Source organism: Cottoperca gobio, chromosome 6 (assembly GCF_900634415.1).
Source record: "Cottoperca gobio chromosome 6, fCotGob3.1, whole genome shotgun sequence".
Classification (NCBI taxonomy): domain Eukaryota; kingdom Metazoa; phylum Chordata; class Actinopteri; order Perciformes; family Bovichtidae; genus Cottoperca; species Cottoperca gobio.
The window spans coordinates 8,618,672-8,639,563 of NC_041360.1; the positions used below are offsets into that span (position 1 = coordinate 8,618,672).

Consider the following 20,892-nt stretch of genomic DNA (forward strand, 5'->3'; position numbering starts at 1 on the left):
CGTGGCCTGGGAGAGTTTTTACACCTGCTTGGCTGCTGTATTATATGGTACATAATAAGAATGTTCCCCCTGTAGATTAGACCCACTTGTTGTAAGACTGACTCATCTGTGCCATTTATTAGACTATGTATGTCCAGATGGACAATATAAAAGCCTGCTGCAGTGTGTTGGAGGGTCAATACGTATAATATTGACTTCTTTAAAAGTGGCTGATTAAACATGAGTTTCCTGGTTTATAGTGGGAAAAAACTAGTGATGAAATGCTATTCATTTAATTTCAATGAATCCATACCAGGTCCTTTACTGTCCTCATGTGATGGCCATTGGTATTACAACTGCAGAAGGGGAAATAATGGAAAACTCACTTTTTAAGTGCGTGTACGTTTGAGAATCTAGAATACCCTAACCCAACCCATAAAATGTAAGGTAGTGCGATTTTGCCTGCATGATAGACTTTTTTTGCAGTGGAAAGTATTTTGACTTATCATAGTAGAAAAGCAAGCATGAACAATACATGGAATGCAGCCACTAATTTGATTATTTACACTTGAGCTTTCCCAACTGTGACATCTCAAAATGTTGTCCGTGTAAAAGGCCTATAAGTGTTTTTACTTTTGAATGCAATAAGTAACGTATGTTTTTCTCTGAAAATATTTCTACTGTAGAAATGTCATGCATCCTGGTGTTCAACAAGCTAAGCTCACTGATATGGCTTGCAGAGGCATCGTTAATGTTATTAGTTCCACCTGTGGTTTTCCTGCTTTGACATGTCAATGTCTGCTGTTAAAAAGATCCGTTTTACTTTAACTAAGTGTCTTCCAGTGATGGAAGCAGCCTTTATAGATGCTGTCTCTTATTGTTCCTCAGCGTCATTATGTTTTCGGGTTGTCCTACCATTCTCATGGACTCAGGGTGCCTGGAGGGAATTCCTTCAAATATGGCACAAATGTCCACTTGGACTGAGTCATATGCTAATCATGACATTTTGGACTGGCATACAACCGGTAATTCTAATTTGATTCATGTATCACAGGTCTTATAATTGATGGTTTCATGCTTTGTGTGTATATTCAGATTATCTCAAATAGCTTCCCTACATAATGTCTACATGTCCGTGTAGGCCTACTGTACGTAGTGTATAGTGCACTACAATACCGGTGTACAGTATTGCACACAGGTAAAATATTGTAATATAGTTTTGCCATGTGATTGTTGTTTTTGTCATGATATTTTTTCTATTGCAGGTTACACAACATTCAAGCTGATTTTTTGGTGCAATATCATATGGATATGATTAAAATACATTTGTAGTGAAAGACAGACATGACAGTTTCATAACTTGCTAACACACAATATATGTACCTTGAGTTTAGAATGCATGGAGAAACTAAAAATATTATTTCAGTCCTATATGGAATATGGGGCACTGGTGCACTTCAGCCACACACTTCGGAAAATGATGGCAAACCTTTTTTTTCACCTGGCAAAACTTCTTTGCCCCACCTGTTCACAGATGAAAACAAATACTTATGGAATTTATCAACTTTTTCACCTGTTCTTAATTCATAAACACAGAATATACAACAATTCAGATCAGACTTTGACAATAATACTTTTTCCTCACTTGCCTCTAAGTGTTTTTGTAATTTAATTTCAGGCTAAATCTGTTTCTCATTGACCACCATGACAGCATGCTTATACTTGTACTGAAACAACTTCATCTCTTTGGCCTACTGTAGGATATGTTGGAATCAGTTATGGTTATTTCATTATGTTACTAACAAAGATAAATATCATGGAAGACGTTTACATAACAAATAAATAAATATATAGAAATATAGAAATATATATATATAGTGTTTTTAATTGAGAAAATAAAGAAACAAATTCCCATTTAATATGTTACTGCCCTCCATTAATTCAGTTTGAGTTCTGACATTAACATTATGTCAAAATATGTATTAAAACATTTTCCTTTCACTTCGGTTCTATGTGAGTGAGATTTGCAACTTACACAGAGAAGAAAGAAAAGAAAAAGAAAGAAGGGGGCAGAAGCATGGTGTATTATAATAACCTCTTGCTCTGGCGGGCCCGCACACGGTAAAAGGTTAATGCGCGTGGACTTCCTCGTTAGAGTTGCTAGGTTACCATCGATGACTTGGTGAAGTCCCTCCCTCCAGGTTCGTCTCGTCAGTGCTCAGTCAAATTCCTGCACTCACACTAGTCCACTTGTAAACACTGAGGTCAACTAAAAGCGGATACGGCAGATACACGTCAATGAATTCCTCCAACCTGAATTTAACTTTTCATTCGCTGGTACGTAACGTTAACTTTTAACAGTCTACTAACTAAGTCACAGCAGTAACGTTAGCTGAGCACTTCAGCTAATTAAACCTGACGGTCTTTGCTGTTAGCATAACTTTACAACTACTGTCTACTCTTTGTTAAGTCCTTGCTATCTAACGTTATCTTAGTTTATGTAAAGTGTTTATTTACACAATTGTCAATGAGGCTTTATCCGTCACAAGGAGTTTCACAATACAATAAAGTGACAGGGAAGGAAGTGAACGTGTAATCTTGCTGCACGTGTTTTGTGAAACCTGAACCCATTGTCTGCCCTTAGCTGAGTATTGTTTTGCTTATCACAAGCCTCCCTTCTTCTACTGGCATTATGTTTACATATTGCAAGCGTTTGTTGGCTTATTTTTTAATGACATTTCCGATGTAACAATGAGGCTACTTGACAGGTTTAACAGGCACATTGCAGTTCCTCAAAGACCGCCTGCAGATGGCTGATGAGTGTTGTTGTGGGTGGAAATGGTCGTGACCTGTATCCAGGAAGTGGTGTAACTTTTAATTTGGCGACTTGAAGTAACTTGTTATACCCGAAATACTTTCAGCTTGTCAGACAAATTCTCTTTTGGGTAATCCTAAATAGTTTTGAGCAGCATCCCAAATAAACAACAACTTTAATTTCATCTGTGCACATCTACACACATTCTATATTTAAAATCAATCAATCATGCAATATGGTCCAGTGAGAATGTACTGCTAGATTTTACACAGTACTTTTGTAATTGTTGTCAGGCACAATAGAACAAACTGTATATTTAGCTGCAGAAGGCATAATGTACATTGACATAGCTGATTGTGGCTTTTTAATCATACCAAGACTGTCATGTTTAAGTCAGTGCAAAATAAGTGTCATGACTCTCGACCACAAACTAAATGTGTTGCTCTCCAGACCACAATGTGGGTGTCTGTAGACAAGAGAAACGTATGTCTAATTATAATGTAGACTATTCATCTGTCAGCCTAATCATTCATTTAAACAGATGGACTGTTTCATAACTGTCTATTATTTTTAGTTAGGGTCATTTGTGTTGCTTTAAACAGTTTTTGTTTCAGTTTGAAGTTATTGTGCTTAGCTGGTATCTCTAACAGCTGTTCCATGTCAAAACCTGAAACAGATAAGGTAACTGTATGCAAAGAAGTAAGCGCCAGCATTTGAAAGTTAGATCTTAGGAAAATAAATGCAAGTGCAAATACTTTTGTATTCCCTAAACTTATACTTGATGGCAATTGACTGAAAATAGATCAAGACAATTTAGTATTAAATTATGTGCCAGATGAATCAAATGTCTTTCCTTTTGCTTAATAAGTATCTGTGTAGAAGAGTGTTTTCCTTGTCTGATATTCCCATACTCTAGTCCTCGGTCACTTTCTCAACTTACCAAGTTTAAACAAAGTAGCCATAAACGTTTATATGGCTTGAAGGGGGGAAAACAACTTCAATCTTTCACCAATTCACCTAAGTTCCCTTTCTTATTTCCTCTCTCATGCTTAAGCGTTTCTGTTGCTCACTCATGTCATGCTTACAATATGTTGCACAATATTTAGGCTCAAACTTCATGACACATTCAGAATAGCAAGTCATTCTTAAAGAACATGCCACTTTGTAGAAATGTTGAGACAATGTTCATGTTCAAGTACCTCTCTGAAAACCAAATGTTTGATAAACATATATATGTTTTGTATTTTATTATTGAGGTGCAGTAAAATCAATTCCAGATTCCAGATGTATCAATTAAAAATGCTTGAGTGAGCTTTATGAGTAAAAAATATAGATTATATTTGTGCCAGTACTAGAGTTAAAAGGTGTGTGTGTGTGTGTGTGTGTGTATATTATGCCTCTGACCCTGCACTCTCCTCTGTCCTTTTACCTGCCTACATGCATGACTATTTTTTTCCTGTCTGTTTGGCTTATACCAGTCCCACAAGTCTACATTTGCGTGGGTCAACACACACGCACACTGTCTGATGCTCTTCTTCATGAATCGACTGAGCCGACTCATGGTGCACAATGGCCTTCTGAAGGCAGTGTTCCAAACCAATGCACATAGAACTGCAGTGCCCCTGAAACCCACCACTAAGCGAGTTATATCAGTCAATATTTCCAGGCAGACAAGACCGTCCTCGTCATACCACAAGTTTTTTTTTCAGTTTTGGCTTTACTTGTCAGATGTCATTAGTCTCAGCAGGGGCCGACTTCCCTGAAGTAAAGGAGGAGAGCAGCAGTGGTTTTAGGTGTACAGCACAAAGTGGGCAATGCAACAACTAAACATAAATGGGACCGATAATGTGTGAGAGATGGCAGAATGAGCGAGAAAGAACATTAATGAACATATTTCTTAATGTGAATGTGTAGTTACCAGCATAAGTTATTAAACACTGAATCAAGGTGCCCTTCTTAGGCACAAATGTACTCCTCAAATCCTCATAAGTCTGTTCCTTTACTGCATGTCTATTAGACTTATTTATATGCTTGAGGAGATGATGATACATCATTCATTTTTAAATGTCATTCTGATTTATTAGGCTCAAACTGCGCTACCTTATTATAGACTTTACATTTTGTTTTGATGCAGTACATACATTTATAAGGAGCTGTACTGAGGATTCTCATCCTGTCTCTCTCCTAGGTTTCATCGACTAAGGCTGTTGCTAAGAGATGACAATCTGTGACATTGGTGAGAGCCTCTGATGTAGAGCAGCCTGAAGCTCGACTGCTCCAGGATATCTCTTTTCTCCACACCTCTGTCTGTCTGTACCCGACTCATGTGACGGAGGCTATCATATCAACAGACTCATAAATACCATGGCAACTTTTACTGCTCCTTGTGCCCTCACCACCGATATCACCACCACCACCACGGTGGCCCGAACTGCATGGGCACTGACCAAGTCCGAGAATGGGGACGTGGGACAAAACACTATCGTGGAGAAAACCTACGAGTTCTTCCAGATGTGTGATATCGAGAACAAGGGCTTCATCACCCGACGGGACATGCAGGTGAGGTTGCTGATGCAAGGGTGACTGCCATGACAGAGCTCTAATGTTATAAAGTAGTGTAAAGACTTGTTGCATGAGTCATTAAAACTGTAATGTCAGTTTTGATTACATTTATGGGTTACTGCCACAGAAAACAATAGAAACACATTGTTACTAACTTTAATTACTTGACAAAGTATCACAGCTGTTTTTTATTATCCACAGTGTACAGGGCATCACATTTTCATATCTTTTTTTTTTTTTAGAGATAGCAACTGTTTGTTCATCCAGAATGAGCATTAAATGCAGGGACGGTCTGCACACTCATTAATGATGCTGATCAGGACACAGATAGAACATATTCACCTTATTCAAAGCGGCATGAAAGAGACACGGAGAGGCACCAGAAGCTTTGTCATGCAACTCCTCCACTCACATTATTGTGCAGATTCGCTATATTCATCCCTGCCGAGGCCTAATCCTTTGATGAAGCACTTGTAGGCTCTCGCTCCGAGGAGCATAAATACACAGAGGGGAAGCTTTTGATCTGGTGTTTATGATAGTGGATTGCAAATTAGATGGCGAGTAGGACCTTCTCACTTGTATTTATATAACTGTCTAAAGAGTAAAACCTGTTCTTAGAAAGCAGCACTTGTTACTTAGATTTGTTTTACACTTTCCACACATCTGTGTGGAATGAGGGGTTCTGCTTACAATCATGTGCACTCTTATATAGTATATCTTCCCAGTTCAAGTATGTTTCACACTGTGAACACCAAAACACTAGCTTTACAATTCTACTGTTTGCTGACATTAGGGATATGTTCTGCCCAGATAACACACTTTACAAGAACAGCTGATTGTCTTACGCAGATGCTACCCTTTCCCTGTCCCTCCCCTGGATCGAATGGGTCGCCTCAGTCAACATTTGCAGCAGTGTAAACACGGCATAAAACCCGAGCTGCTTACAGAGGTGTGGCTGTGTTGGCTTTTCTTCTAAATGATCCAGCAGTTACTGTCTTGGTCAGGGGGTTTTTGGCGAGGTTCTCACTCTGTCATGTCTGTTTGGATGAACCCTTTGGTTAAGGAGCAGCTATCTCTCAAATTGTATCTCACTCTATTTCACTATCTATTTATTTCTCTGATGTCCTTAGAGGACAAACTATCTATGTCAAAAGCCATAAAAAGCCATACAATCATATATTGATGTTATTTTCCACTTTCACTGAGTTTAATGATTTATGAAATTAAATGCTAGTGGATTTCTTTTCACAGTTTTTTATGGCTATGATTAGTAACAACATTGATGCATCAGCTGTATGAGTGTGAAGTGCTGTGTAGTTTAAGATGCTGCATGTCCATTAAACATTTTCTGCTTAGAACTAAATGGCATCCTGTGTTATTCAGGCTATTTTATCTAATGCTGATGTAATAATAACTAGGAAAGAACCACCAACTGTTCTGCTGCACATGATAATGAACTGCACTAATAACTGTCCTTTGAAGTCTCAAGTATCAGTTGTTATAGCTACAGTAGTTCTAAGGTCTGTGAGGCTTTGTTCTTGTCAATAGCAGCTGTGTTTTGTGTCTTTTTAAACAGAGGCTGAACGCCGAGCTCCCTCTCAGTGCGGAGGAGTTGGAGAATGTATTTGATACACTTGATTCCGACGGTAATGGATACCTTACCCTTGATGAGTTCTCCTCCGGCTTTAGTATGTTTTCCTTCTGTTCCTACTTTAAACAACGCTTCTATCACCGGCAGGTGTCGTCTGATGTTTCGATTGTACACTTAAGCTCTTGATTTTTCTAGGTGAGTTTTTATCCAGTCAGAAGATTACTGTAGAGGAAGGCATGGGGGAGAAGAACGCCTGTAAAAGCCCTACAGAGGTCCTGTACCAGACCCAGTGGGAGGAGAGCCTGGTAAGACGAGACGAGGATGAAGAGGAGAAACACTTCTCCATGCTCATGGAGAGCCTCGGAGCCAACAGTGTCTTTGAAGAGTGAGTAGTGTATGTGCGTGTGTTCTTTGTGTTGCGTGTGTTGTTAGGTCCACGTCATATCTTTGCACACTTAGTTAACGTCCGCTTTACGTCTACACTGCATTTTAAGTGACTTAGCCTGAGACTTTAATCAGCTGTGCAAATTAAACAAGAGTTGGAAGTTTGCACTCTCAAGCAAAGCCGTTCCTGTGCTCCCTGTCTGAGCAATCTGTGTGTGACTGCTTGAATATTCAAATCTTTTTAATAAGGTTGAGCTTGAAACATAGAAATGTAATATTAAACATTAGGATTTGTGAAAAAGCATCACTTCCAGACTTAAGACTTAAAAAGCCTTCAGAAAACGTATCTGAATCATTAATGTAAATGTTCTCTGCGCTTCATACAATATTTAATGGGTATTAGTAGCTGTTGTTAGACTGAAATATAACACTGGATAATGACAGGATCTTATGAAATGCATGACTAGACTCACCTTTAACAAACAACTCCAACTCAATAAAAGTAAACAGCAGTGGAGGTGGATGCCACATTTACACATCCTATTGGCCTCCGCCTACCTGTTTAGCTCAAAGTTGACATTTTAGATCAAATCAGTTTGTGCAGCACTAACTGATATTGATGTTGATGTTGGCCAGATTTGAAGGATTTGCAAAGGTTGAAAAGTTATTTGTTTGACTTTCCCTCCCTCATCATAGCTTACAGGCACATTATATTGTTTCTTGTGGAAACATAATTAAATAAATAATACATTTATGTCATCACACAGTTTTGAATGTCTGATTCCAATGCAAATGTTAATACTTAAATCATTGTTTATATTCACTGTTCCAATGTTGCTGTCTTGCCAGTTATCAGATTTTTTGCAGCAATAATAAATAGATTTCTCAAGGCAAAGAACATCATGTCCTTTTCAAAAACCACAATGACCTTGTACCTGAGCTGCTGCCTCTATGTATTGTTAGGTGTTGGATTGTTGCTGTGCTAAAATGTCCATCCTTGTCCTTAAAAAGAATAGTGCGTTTCTCATGAAACTTCATGACAAAAACTGCAACTATCAGTTAAGAAATTGAGTTTGACTGCTGCACCTGGTTACCCCTGCTTCTTCATGCTGTCCCTTTAGTCCTGCTGAGGTGCGCAGTCTGTGGGCCCAGCTGCGCAGAGACGAACCTCACCTTTTATCCAATTTTGAGGACTTCCTGTCCAGAGTGACATCCCAGATCATAGAGGCCAACCAGGAGAAGAGGGAGATGGAGAGCGCTCTCAAAAGGTGAGGGAGGGACATATTTGTTAGGGCATATCAATGGGTTCATTCAAAACTATACTGTATAAGTTAAAGGTTCAATGTGTAATTCCGAGCTACCTCCTCCAAAGAAATAGGGGGCAGTATTTCACCTCTAAACTGGATCCATAAAATCTCTCGTATTGTGTATATTTACTCATTTATAATGCCAGTCAGTCAGTCAGTCAGTCAGTCGGTGGGCAAGAATACCAACATTCGACCAAACTGCTGAAACTCTGAGAGCCGGCCAAAACACTCTGCTGTCTTGTAATCTTCATGTGGGGCTGATCATCTGTGTTTACTGGGCACTAATGTTAACTGGGGCTGTAGTCCGTGTAATTCTACGTTAGTTTGTTTATTGGACTAAATCCAAAGTGTCAGAAACTAGAAAACAACCCACATAGCGTCCATCGTCTCGTCTTCCCCGTGGCGGCTCTTCCCAGGAGAGCAGCTCGCCGGGGGAGGAGAGAGGTTGGCCGAGCTGGCACTTGGCAGCCGCCTCCGTCACACAGAGCCCCAGTCAGCAGCCATAGAGACTTGAGCTCAGCCAGAACAAGCCTCTGCACCAGCAGTCACAGCGGGCTGATGGACCTGTGTACCAGCAGCTACAGAGAGTCTGCAGGTCCCCGGTGCTGTGGCTGAACTCCAGCTAACTGCTAACTGAAGCTACACTGCCGACAGCTGTACACTCAGGGAAACAGCTTCATTGCAGCTGTGAGGACGAAGCGAGGTGTCTCGTTTCTGCCACTTTGAATGTAATCCAATAAACAAACTATAACACAGACAAAGAACATGGCTGTAATATTTACAAGCGAGTCAGGCAGCTGTACTTCTTCTCCCTCTGTACTGAGGGCAGACTGGAGCTGCACTGACTTACTATCACCTGTAGAGGGACACGACTGGACAGAGTGCAGCTAGTCAGTTAGCATGCTAATGTCAGTAGATATCTCTGCAACACAACTCTGTAACATGATATCTCTGTAACAGTGTTGACGTTACCTCTTCACATTCTGATAACGTTAGTTAATTCTTTTAATGTTTTAATGTTTACACTGGACATTGAATCTTTAAAGAGTGTTGATTTAGGCAATTGTTTTACACAAATGTACAGGTTCACACTGTAGTTAGCACATCATCTCATCTGAATCTTATCCATACAGGAAATCAGCAACACACGATGATGAGATCCAGCGCCTTTATGAGGAAATGGAGCAGCAAATAAAAACAGAAAAAGACAGGATTGTGCTGCAGGTACTGATGTCAAAAAATGTATTTCTCTTTGTTGCTAAATCTACCAAATACTGTACATCTTCATCTTCCTCATTACACTTTGTCCTCTTGCCTCCCTCTTTTATTCCTTCACTAAAGGACTATGAGCGCTTTCTGTCTCTCAGTCAAGACCTGGAGCTGCAGCTGTCTGGAAAGGAGAAAGAGCTGGAACAGCTCTTCCAGAAACAGAGAGGGGTGAGTGAAAGACAGGAAAGTGATTTCTCAGAAAGTGCACTGCAGTTCACAGTCTATGAACTATACAAACACACTTTGTCATTTTAGTTATCTCATGGGTTACTTCAGCTTCCAGAGCAGCAACACATGTGAGACACATTGGACTGATAATAGAATGCTGTGAATAAGCTAATGTTGTGATTTAGTATCTCTGTACCATAAACACACCATAAACACATCAATTAAACTGTCATCAAGGAAGGGGAAACAAGGGTGGATATTTGACAGAGATATTTCATACTTCTCACAGCAGAGCAGAGGAGTAGTCAGATATTGAACTCCTTTAGCCTAAGGGATATCTGACAGAAACATACTGGTCACAGCAGAGAAGACGAGTAGTCAGATATTGAACTCCTTTAGCCTAAGGGATATCTGACAGAAACATACGAGTCACAGCAGAGAAGACGAGTAGTCAGATATTGAACTCCTTTAGCCTAAGGGATATCTGACAGAAACATACTAGTCACAGCAGAGAAGACTAGTAGTCAGATATTGAACTCCTTTAGCCTAAGGGATATCTGACAGAAACATACGAGTCACAGCAGAGAAGACTAGTAGTCAGATATTGAACTCCTTTAGCCTAAGGGATATCTGACAGAAACATACGAGTCACAGCAGAGAAGACTAGTAGTCAGATATTGAACTCCTTTAGCCTAAGGGATATCTGACAGAAACATACGAGTCACAGCAGAGAAGACTAGTAGTCAGATATTGAACTCCTTTAGCCTAAGGGATATCTGACAGAAACATACGAGTCACAGCAGAGAAGACTAGTAGTCAGATATTGCCTTAGACTGAAAAGGTTAAACCAGCGTGTTTAATAACGGTTTTATCTGGATTTTACCATAAACGAAATTGACGATTGTGTTTTAACTTACTTTGTACAAAGGGAAGTAAAGTATCGACCAGAGAAGTCGAAAGCCCACTTGAGTTTTTGATGAAGGTCAAGTATGGAGCGGAGAGTTGTAAACACTTAAAAAACCTGGCAAGACTACAAGAATGGTGTGATGAATGTGATTTCCCGGCAGTAGGATCGTTAAGTACGGCACAGATAGGGAAACTAGGCATGAATTCCAATGTTATTTTATAATATTTTAATTCTGCTATTTTATCTGCTATTTGTATACTATTTTAATTTGGCTATTTTTATAATGGTACTTCAGACTCATTTACATCTACCATGTCTTTCCTTGTACTAATTGTTATGTTTTTTGTTTGTTGCTGTGAAGCACTTTGGGCTGCAATTCTTGTATGAAAGGTGCTATACAAATAAAGCTTATTATTATTATTATTATTATTATTATTATTATTATTATTATTATATTATTATTATTATCACATAACACAGTGATAGATCTCTGTGCCCACAAATAGATATTCTCACATGTTCAAGCACCAAACAATATAAATTCTACAATTTAACGAGTACATAACATTTATATGGAAGCCTATTTCCACCAATGTGAAAGATCCTGTAAGTTATTATGAGAAATGTTCTCTAAATAATGACGTAGTATCTTAAAACAATAGAACCCTTTCTTTTCAAATAATGACTAACTTTTCTCGAAATAATGAATGATTAGTTTCTCAGAATAATGACTTAGTATTGCAAAATACTTTAAAACGTTCTCAAAAATAATGACTTGCTTATCTCTAAATAATAACTTAGTACCTCAAAATAATGAGTTTAAGAAAGTTTCTCATTATTTTGCGATACTAAGTCATTATTTTAAGGAGGTTTCTCATTATAATGACTTACAGGACCTTTTTTTTCCATCACAAGACAAAGTTTTTATCAAATTGTTATTTTACTGATGGAAATGGGCTTCCATATATTCATGAGAATTGTAGGTTTATTCCACAGAATATGATCATGCTTGTTAAGTAAAGCAGTCTGTTCTTGATAAGGGGAAACAGAAAGGTAACTCAAAAACCAACGTCATTACTGTCCAACTGTTGAGAAAGAGCAGATTTGCATAGCAGCATTAACCTCCTTTTAAAGCTCCGTTATACAAAGTTGTAGTTCTGTCAGTTCTATCAAATACAATCTTTTTGATCCAGTGAGCTTCCTCTTCTGCAGCAGCAGCTTGAGTTGATAGCCTGCTGTTAGATGTTAATAGGTTCTGTCACATCACCGTTTAAAGACTATTAGGCTAATTAGTAAACTGAAATTAATTCAAGTTACGTCAACAAGGACGTTTATTTCCCCAGTGTCTGTGGAGAACAGACTGGCACAGCTTTAAAAGCATTTAGTATCGTTCTGCTCACTATTGTATCTGTTAATCTAGTTCATGTTACAAAAATATTTATATTATATGAAATATTCAGAGGCTGTCAGCTGTTTGAAGGTATCGCGTGTACACATCATGCTGTCTCCTTACGTCCATCCTGTAACTATGGGTCAAAGAGGTCACTGTACATTTATGAGCCATGCAGTTTTAGAGCTGAGACCACAGCGGTCGGAGTAGAGTGTGTGAATGTGAACAACTAGGAGTCGCTACAGTCAGACCTTCATAAAGTGGTACAGAATGTAGTTCTGTTGATGTGATCAGAGAGGGATTTCCAACATATTGCATGTGAAGAACACGAGATGACTGATTTAAGGAATAATACACATGTTTTAATAATATTTAATGAAAGTCAGCACTGCCTCAATAAAAAGGGATTCTTGTGTGTGGCACCATGACACGCATTTCATCTAAGCCAAGGAAATTCCAAAGCATCTTCACTCTACTTGTTTCTTTTTTGACCAACGGTCTGTCCTCAGTTGGAGCATCAATGCCAGGACCTTCACAGTGAACAACATGTGACCAAGGTGGAGAACGTGAAGCTGAAGCACACGAACGACGAGTTAGCACGGGAGCTGGATCACACCAGCCAAGAGCTGGTCTTGGCACAGGACCAGCTTTGTCTGCTGCAGGAGCAGTCCACACGGCTTCATGAGGAGAAGGAGATGTGAGTGGTAGCTAGTGCTTCTTACTTGGGCTTCTTTTGAACTCCTGCCCTGATTATCTTGCCTAAATGTCTTATTTCTTGCTCATTAGTCAGGATGCAGTCACATGCTTTTGCTACAAACAAATAGAGTGCTGCAGGGATGACTTGTTTTGTTTTGGGGCCAAGCCGGAAGTTAGAATCGCCCGGGCTCCCCCGACAAGAAGCAAATGGGATTATTTCGCATATTTACACATACACACAAATGACTTCAATGTCACTACAACTAAGTTAAAGACGGACGAGCTTTCGGCGTGATTACACATAAAGTCCCCAACAACCTCTGTCGTCTCATTTACCCACTTTTGAGAAACCTCATTTTTTAAGACTCGCAAAAGCTTTCAAATTCATGATGGGTACACTTATGTTAACAACAGACCTTACTTCAGGCTTCTAACCAAAAAAACATTGACTTCAAGTCGCAGGAAGCGGAAGTGCAAAGATGTTAACTCATTCCTGCAGCACGCTATAGAGAGGCAGTAAAACATGGACAAATACACTCATTTTAGATTATCAACTCATTTCGCCTTTCTTTGCTGTGGGTCATATCTTCTAATAAAGTGTAATCACAGCAAGTAATATATATGTGTGTTTGTAATAAAAGATGCATTGTTGTTCAACAGTGAAATATACAGACTGACTGAGGGACTGCAACGAGAGCGAGGAAGCCTCCTCAAACAACTGGACCTTTTGAGGTATGGATTTAGAGAAGCAGCTGTACCGGCACCACAAAAACAAAACGCAGTAGAGAGACGTGACATGTATATTTATCTTGTGATTTCATTGAAAACTTGAGCAAAGTTCACACTTGTATCCTTGTCTAGTCGACCATTGACACAGTACCCATAGTGAAAAAAGCCTTTGTTTTTGTTTATTTGTCGTGTAATTTCCCGCCAGTGAGTTTTACCACTGCTGCTTATTGGTGATGAACTTTTATCACAAACGGCTCAGCCAAAACCGTAACATCACAGTAATTCACCTCTTTCTAGTGTCATGATCACAGTACAACGCAAGACTTCCAAACATATTTAGCACTTTGGATTGTGTTAGCTGTTTTTCAGAAATCTATAATCTATTTTAGAAATCTAACTATAATGTTTTCTACCTGGGAGCTGCTAGTTCCACAACCGTTAGCCAAAAATATAAACTTCAGTCCAGGGATTCAAGCTAGAGCCTGCTCATTTTGCTCAACTGACATATCATGATAAGCCAAGAAAAGACCTTTTCCAGGTGGAAAGCGGGACGTTCCAGGCATATTGTTCAACAAAACACAGCAAATCAAACAAGTCTTCAAGTTAAGAATAACTTTAGACAGTAACACAATATTGATAATTGTATATGTTCCATTTTTTTGAAAGACTTTCGGTTCTCACTCCCTTTTAATATCTTTATTTCTTTCCCTGTATCCAGGGAAATGAACAAACATTTACGGGATGAAAAGGACATATTCTATCACGTAAGTGCCATTTATCATAGCAGAATGTATTATACACTACATTATTTAAAGTTCCCCTGTCTGCACTTCATATGGATATAAAGGGTATAAGTGATAAACGGAGGCAGATTTCTGAATCTCATGCTGCTATATAAATAAAATCTTCGCTTTTAATTTCTTCAGAATCCAAATAATTCTAAGAATTCTAAGAAAACGACAAGTTTGAAGCAGAGGCCTTCAATCAATGTTATGAAACACACAAACACGACTATCTTCAAAAGGTAAACAATCACTAAGTGATGCATTAAATTCAAATCTCATTAAAGATTTTTGTAAAGGTGGAATCACAAGCCACCGTTTGTACAGTACTTGTTCTGTTGTTGTCATCAAGTGTGTTGGAGCTGTGTTGCTTGGGTTAGCGCTGTAGTGTGGACTATACTGTTACGCTCTATCTGCAGTGAGGATGAGGAGGAGATGACCAGCAGCTCTCTGAGACACAGTCTAGCCAATGGGTCATGCCAGTCCTCTTGCACAGCGGAAACAAGAGGGCACCTCCAGAGGATCATCTCCATTGAGGAGGACCACCTACCACATTTACTCCAGATTGACTGTCGGGCCCAAATTCCACTTCAGAAGTGTAGTGAAGAAGAGGAATCCTCAGACGATGAGGAGAATATAGACTTGGTGATGAGCGATATTTACCCGTGTGCGTCTTCTGTCGAGCAGCAGAAGTCGCAGGGCGATGTGGAGAAAAGGGAAACGCCCACATCTCCCAGGGGTCAGCCTGTTGGCAAGGAAACCAGCATAAATGTAAGCATGTGGACGATCGAGTGATGTACAGTATGTAAAGCATAAAGACTGTTTTTTCATTCTGTAATCAACATTTCAGGACTACATGAATGCCATTACTGTAAATATTTATATGATTTTCTATTTTTTGTTTCAGAATATATTGAGGAATTCTTCCTTATGTATGATCCTGTTGTAGCCTCCCGCACAGCGGAGTGAGCCACTTAACTAATTGTTTCAATTTCTTTCAATCTCTGCTACGATGCTTCCTGTTTCTCCAGGAGGAACGTGGTCCCTCGCCGCCCGACCGCCTCTTCAAGGTCGTTCTGGTGGGGAACTCCAGCGTAGGAAAGACATCCCTCCTTCGGCGATTTTGCGACGACTGCTTCCACCCTGGCACTTCTGCCACTGTGGGTACGTACAGTATAGTGCAAACACACCCTTGTTAGTCCATGTGAACAAAAGCAAGCAAACACTCAGCCCTGTTGTTGACCTCAGGCTCTGGAACACTTGAATGTAGCACTGGAGAAAGAAAAAAGAATAATATTATTTAATTATTTTTCACAATATATTTCCTCCCTCATATTTATCACCTAGGTATTTTAATGTATTTATAATCTAAAATATATATGACTTTTATTATTATTATTATTATTATTATTATTATTATTATTATTATTATTATTATTATCAAAACAATACTAAAAGAAATAACTTGGTTTGATAAGTGCTCTATGAAAAAGGTTTCTTCTTCTTCTTCTTAGTTTTATTATTAAAACTGATTAGCGTGTATGCTGCGGTCCCCCCATATATGATATATAATACTGTCTTATTCAGGGTCTCAGGGAACAGCTAACCAGCTGACTTCATAAATATTGCTTGTCTGTCTAGAATAAAATAAGGCGAGACACTTTCTCAAAGCCAGTGTGAGAAATATATTCAAATACAAAAGCATCAAGCTCCTCCAAACTCCATCGGTGTAAGATATTTGGTTTTGAGCACATTTGTTTAGTTCGTCCTGTGTAGAATAGAAATCTTCAAACTTCATTTTTTAAAGCTGTTGCAGGATTTCCTTTTGATAAAGAAAAAAATGCAATACCATTTCTACAAGGCTACGAGCAAAGTGTTTCAGTTAAGCCTTTAAAATTCTATTTTATGTAAAATATTGTAAAAGTTTGAAGGTAATAAAGTGGCTGTTGTATTCATCAATAGAAGCTCTGTTAAAAAAAAAAATTGAAATGAAAAAAAGTCCAGTTTCAGTTTCTTCGATTGATCTGAAAGTTATTTCTTGTAGTGTAAATATTATCATGTCTGAAATGTATTAGCTTAAAATGATGCAACAATCACATGTCTTCACGTCAATGTATAGATTAGAATGTTTGTACGTATATGTATACAGTGATTTGTTCTGTATTGTATCTGTACCTGTACAGTACACAGTAAACAATAGTACAACAGAATGTGCTGACTAACATTTTCTTGTCTGTATGTGCAGGTATTGATTACAGTGTAAAGACAATATCTGTGGACAACAGCCAGGTGGCACTGCAGCTGTGGGACACAGCAGGACAGGAGAGGTGAGGTGTCAACATGCAGAAACATTCTCTAAAATGTTTCTTAGATTTTGTCTTAATAGTCTGTTAAGAGACCAATAGCATGTCTTTAGCACATTATATAATAGTCGTGCATTTTTTAAGTTCCTCAAATTTAAAAGTTATGTTTCCTGGTGTTGGACAAACAAGTTGTCGTCTGTGAAGAGTCCCAGAAATCAATGGGTACTAACAAAAACAGAGCAAATCGTGGATAAGGACAAAAATAAGAGGAAATGTGTTTGTATATCACTTGCACATGCTAGACCTGCATGAGGCCTAGTATCACATTTGTTAAGAGTCTATAACAGTGGTTCTTAACCTTATTGGAGGTACTGAACCCTGCAAGCTTCATCAGTGCATTCACCGAACCCTTCGTAATTGGAAAAATAAAATATGATTTCTTCAAAACATAGGTATATATTTCATTAGTGCACAAAATGAACCATGCATCAGTTGCACACAAAATCACTGTGTTCAAAGAACAAAACATGAATTTCACACAAAAACATAACTCAATGAATATTTACTGCAACTCAATGTGACTTTAGCTGTTGCCTTTCAGATACAAGTTCAGTAATGTGCGGCTTCACCTTGGCAAGTGCCACTCAGTATATCATTTTTACAACAAAGTCTGTTCCTTTTCTTAGTTTTCATGTCTACCATCCTTGAAAAGGATTGCTCGCAAAGATACGTTGTAACAAACGGTATGAGTATCTCAAGGGCTTTCTTAGCACTAAGGGTATGGTACGATTTGGTGACACCAAAACGTTGTTCTGAAGAGTTGCTGTTGAAGCTGGCTCTACTGAAGTTCAATGATTTCGTCGAGGTATTCATCGTTGACATCTGCTGTCGCAACACTAAACGTGAGCGGCTGTCTCACCCATGCTGGATATGACTCTGGTGGGGAAGTATCCGTCGAGAGACTTTGCCAGCTCATCTAAGTGCATGGCAATTGCTTGCTTCAGCTTCAGGTACAGAAACGTCTCCAATTCCAGACACGTCTTCGATCTTACTTACACAGTCGTCCAGCACGGGAAAGTTTGCGAAGTTATTCTCTGTTCGTCGTTTCCATAAAGGTAGCTTTTTTTAAACGCCTTCAGGTTTTCTTCCGCTTCGATGATGTTCACTCCACCACCCCTGATTTGAGATGATTGAGAGCATCGAAAAGATCGGCCATGTACGGCAAAATGAGAATGAACTCTCTGCGTGACAATCTTGGTACTCTCGCAAAAACACTTTCTTTTTTTGTTCGACATAGTTAGTATGAAGGGATTGAAAGATTAAAAGAAAATCACAAATGATGTACAATCCCAACAGCCACAAGTCGACTACTGAGCGCACCAAGTTCCGGAGCGTGACGTCACAAATAATACGAGTATTACACATTTTTACTAAGCAACTAAATATTTGTAATCTAACACGCCGAAGACAAATTGTGTTTTGCCAAATTGTCGGCAGCCAATTTTTTGACGGCCGACAAAAACGGCCCGACATTGCTAGTGTGAACCGGGCTATACTGTGTGTGTCTTGACCCCTACCGAACCCCTGAGAGTGACTCAACGATCCCAGCGTAAGAACCACTGGTCTATAATGTACTGCAACACTACTCTAGCTTCAGCCGTGGCACTTTGACAAGCTCACTGTGTGCCACTCCTTTCTTTCAAAAGATTCTTTGACTTCCCAATGAATCAAATAGTTTCCTTGTGAAAGTTGAAATACGTGTTTTGAACTTGAATACATTGTTCCGTCTTTCCGTCTGACTCCGCCTCCCCTCCTGCAGGTATCGGAGCATCACCAAACAATTCTTCCGCAAGGCTGACGGTGTGGTTGTGATGTATGACATCACAGCGGTGCAGAGCTTCACAGCTGTCAGACAGTGGCTGACTAGTGTAAAGGTAAGACATTAACAGTCACCCTGTGCTGCACACATTCTCCACAGAGAGACTTTTGTGTTTCTGCTCTACGTTGATTCCCTACGGCCGAGTGTAAAGGGTATATGTTGAGTATATATTTCACCGTATATTAATATTGAAGCTAAATGACAAATAAAGGTCGGCTGCTGAATATGTTTACAGCACTGCTCCTTGTTTCCCACTTGGGAGCCAATAGCGACAGGGAAGCTGCTTTCTCAGTCTGTTAACGGCAAAGGAATCTTTGAAGATCGGTTTCTTTGAGTTTGTATTCTTTCATTTTCTTCTTTCACAGGAGGGCGCAGGCGAAGACATCCCCACCATGCTCTTGGCAAACAAAACAGACAAGGAGAGTGAGAGACAAGTTCAGAAAGGATTGGGCGAAAGACTAGCCAAGGTCTGTTTGTGTGTTTTGTCCGCTAAGCTCAAGGTTCTATACGAAGAATCCGTGTCTAGCCCGGCAGACAAATCACAAAGTGGTGTTTTTTCTTCAGTTTCGATAAATAAAGTAAAGATGGTTACAGAATAAAGAGAGTTTTATGATGAAGTGACTCCAGGATGACTATCAAGCTGTTGTTGTTTTTTATTCCTCTAGTCTCTGGTGTGTAATGTAGTTTCTATGGTGACTGGAAATAACCATGTGAGCTAATATTGTTACATGAGAAATATTTATGTTTAGCTTTTGCAACTATTAGTACAGACTTGACTTTGATCCTGATCAAAATGCAAAACGTTGAAACATGTCTGCCTCTTTTTTAAGGACTGTCAAATGACTTTCTATGAGTGCAGTGCATGCTCCGGACACAACGTGATGGAGTCCATGATTCAGTTAGCCAGGTGAGCAAAAGTAATGACCTTTGTGTGTTAGATTATATAGAAAAACTACATTTGAGAAAATGTGTAGCAAGTATCTGCTTAAACAGAAAAAGGGGGGATTATGTCTGTGCTGAAGTAAAGCATATCCTACTGTAGAGAGACAAATGTTTAATTTGTTCTGTGTTGGAGGCACAAAGGACTTTTTCTTATCAGCTTGTTCCCGAGTCCACGACAGAAAGCAGTCACTCCGAAGTGAAAACCACCGGCATCGTTTTATTGCTGTGAAGTGCACAATCAAATGCATGTCATTGTTTTAAACCCCGATATGGTTTAAAACAATGACATGCATTTGATTGTGCACTTCACAGCAATGAAACGATGCCGGTTCACAGGGATCCTTAAAAAGTCTTAAAAGGCATTGAATCCATTAATCTAAAAATAAGGCATTAATTGGTATTAAAATTTCTTAAATTAATCTTTGAAAAATCTTAAAATACTAAAACATGGTAAATAGGATTTTATTAAGATTTTGTAATCTGACATTGCAATTTGAAATCTCAAAATATGATCAGATTTACTGTCTGCTAGCTAGCGATGACATGGGGGATTGCAAATGTAATCAAAATTTGCTATTCAACCAAGATTTTTAAGCATGGCTGAAACCTCCACCAGGCAACGCATATGAGGCACAGCGTATTTTGTGGCATGGCAGTTAAATCTAACTTGCCTTGAGCTGTAGGAACACTGAGTGTCCTCTGTCTGTGTGAGAATGTCAATGCTTTTCTTGGCGTACAGTAAACATGTGCTTAATTTAATCTCTATTACTGCTTGACATCATGGTTCTACATGCTCCATGCTGAGACAATTCAACAAAGAAGTATTTAATGACCCTACAGGGTTCATACGCACTTGATGCAGACCGCAGAACTGAAGCACGTGTACATTTTTCAGAGCGGAAGTGAGCACAGAGGACACACAGCTGTAGTGTGTCCTGCTAAATCTGCTTCATATGTTCATGCCTCATTACGTCCCTTTTTAGAATCCTGAAAGAGCAAGAGGACAGAGAGAAGGAGAAGACGGTGCAGCTGGTCGCCAACATCCCCTCAGAGAAGAAGAGAGCCTGCTGCTAACAGTTAAGCAGCTGACACGTACACAGCACTACGCTTTACTCAGATACACAATGTGATCGTGTGACCACTGATGACACATGATTCTGAATGTCAGCATATATATATATATATATAT

The 20,892-nt window shown here is 39.2% G+C and overlaps 1 protein-coding gene across 2 annotated transcripts; it reads left to right on the top strand.

Annotated features, from left to right (window-relative positions):
• The first annotated feature begins 860 nt into the window (after positions 1–860).
• Positions 861–20,888, top strand: cracr2aa (calcium release activated channel regulator 2Aa). Of its 2 annotated transcripts, none has more exons than XM_029433986.1 (18): positions 861–1,004; positions 4,983–5,353; positions 6,933–7,044; positions 7,143–7,332; positions 8,453–8,599; positions 9,772–9,862; positions 9,980–10,075; positions 12,882–13,069; positions 13,729–13,800; positions 14,516–14,561; positions 14,724–14,821; positions 14,999–15,350; positions 15,611–15,743; positions 16,825–16,906; positions 18,702–18,816; positions 19,127–19,228; positions 19,592–19,668; positions 20,687–20,888. In XM_029433986.1, the coding sequence occupies exons 2-18, from the start codon at positions 5,159–5,161 to the stop codon at positions 20,775–20,777; spliced, it is 2,187 nt and encodes a 728-aa protein (XP_029289846.1). In that variant the 5' UTR covers positions 861–1,004; positions 4,983–5,158; the 3' UTR covers positions 20,778–20,888. The 2 variants fall into 2 exon arrangements, with proteins under 2 accessions (XP_029289846.1, XP_029289845.1); XM_029433985.1 differs by lacking the exon at positions 861–1,004 and adding an exon at positions 2,129–2,316.
• Positions 20,889–20,892: the final 4 nt, after the last annotated feature.

What these genes read in the sequence shown, in the direction of transcription:
- cracr2aa (XM_029433986.1), top strand. Translation starts at nt 5,159, where the DNA reads ATGGCAACTTTTACTGCTCCTTGTGCCCTCACCACCGATATCACCACC. An exon ending in AAACAACTGGACCTTTTGAG is followed by an intron (nt 13,801 to 14,515) that starts GTATGGATTTAG and finishes CCCTGTATCCAG; the next exon opens with GGAAATGAACAAACATTTAC. An exon ending in TGGCACTTCTGCCACTGTGG is followed by an intron (nt 15,744 to 16,824) that starts GTACGTACAGTA and finishes CTGTATGTGCAG; the next exon opens with GTATTGATTACAGTGTAAAG.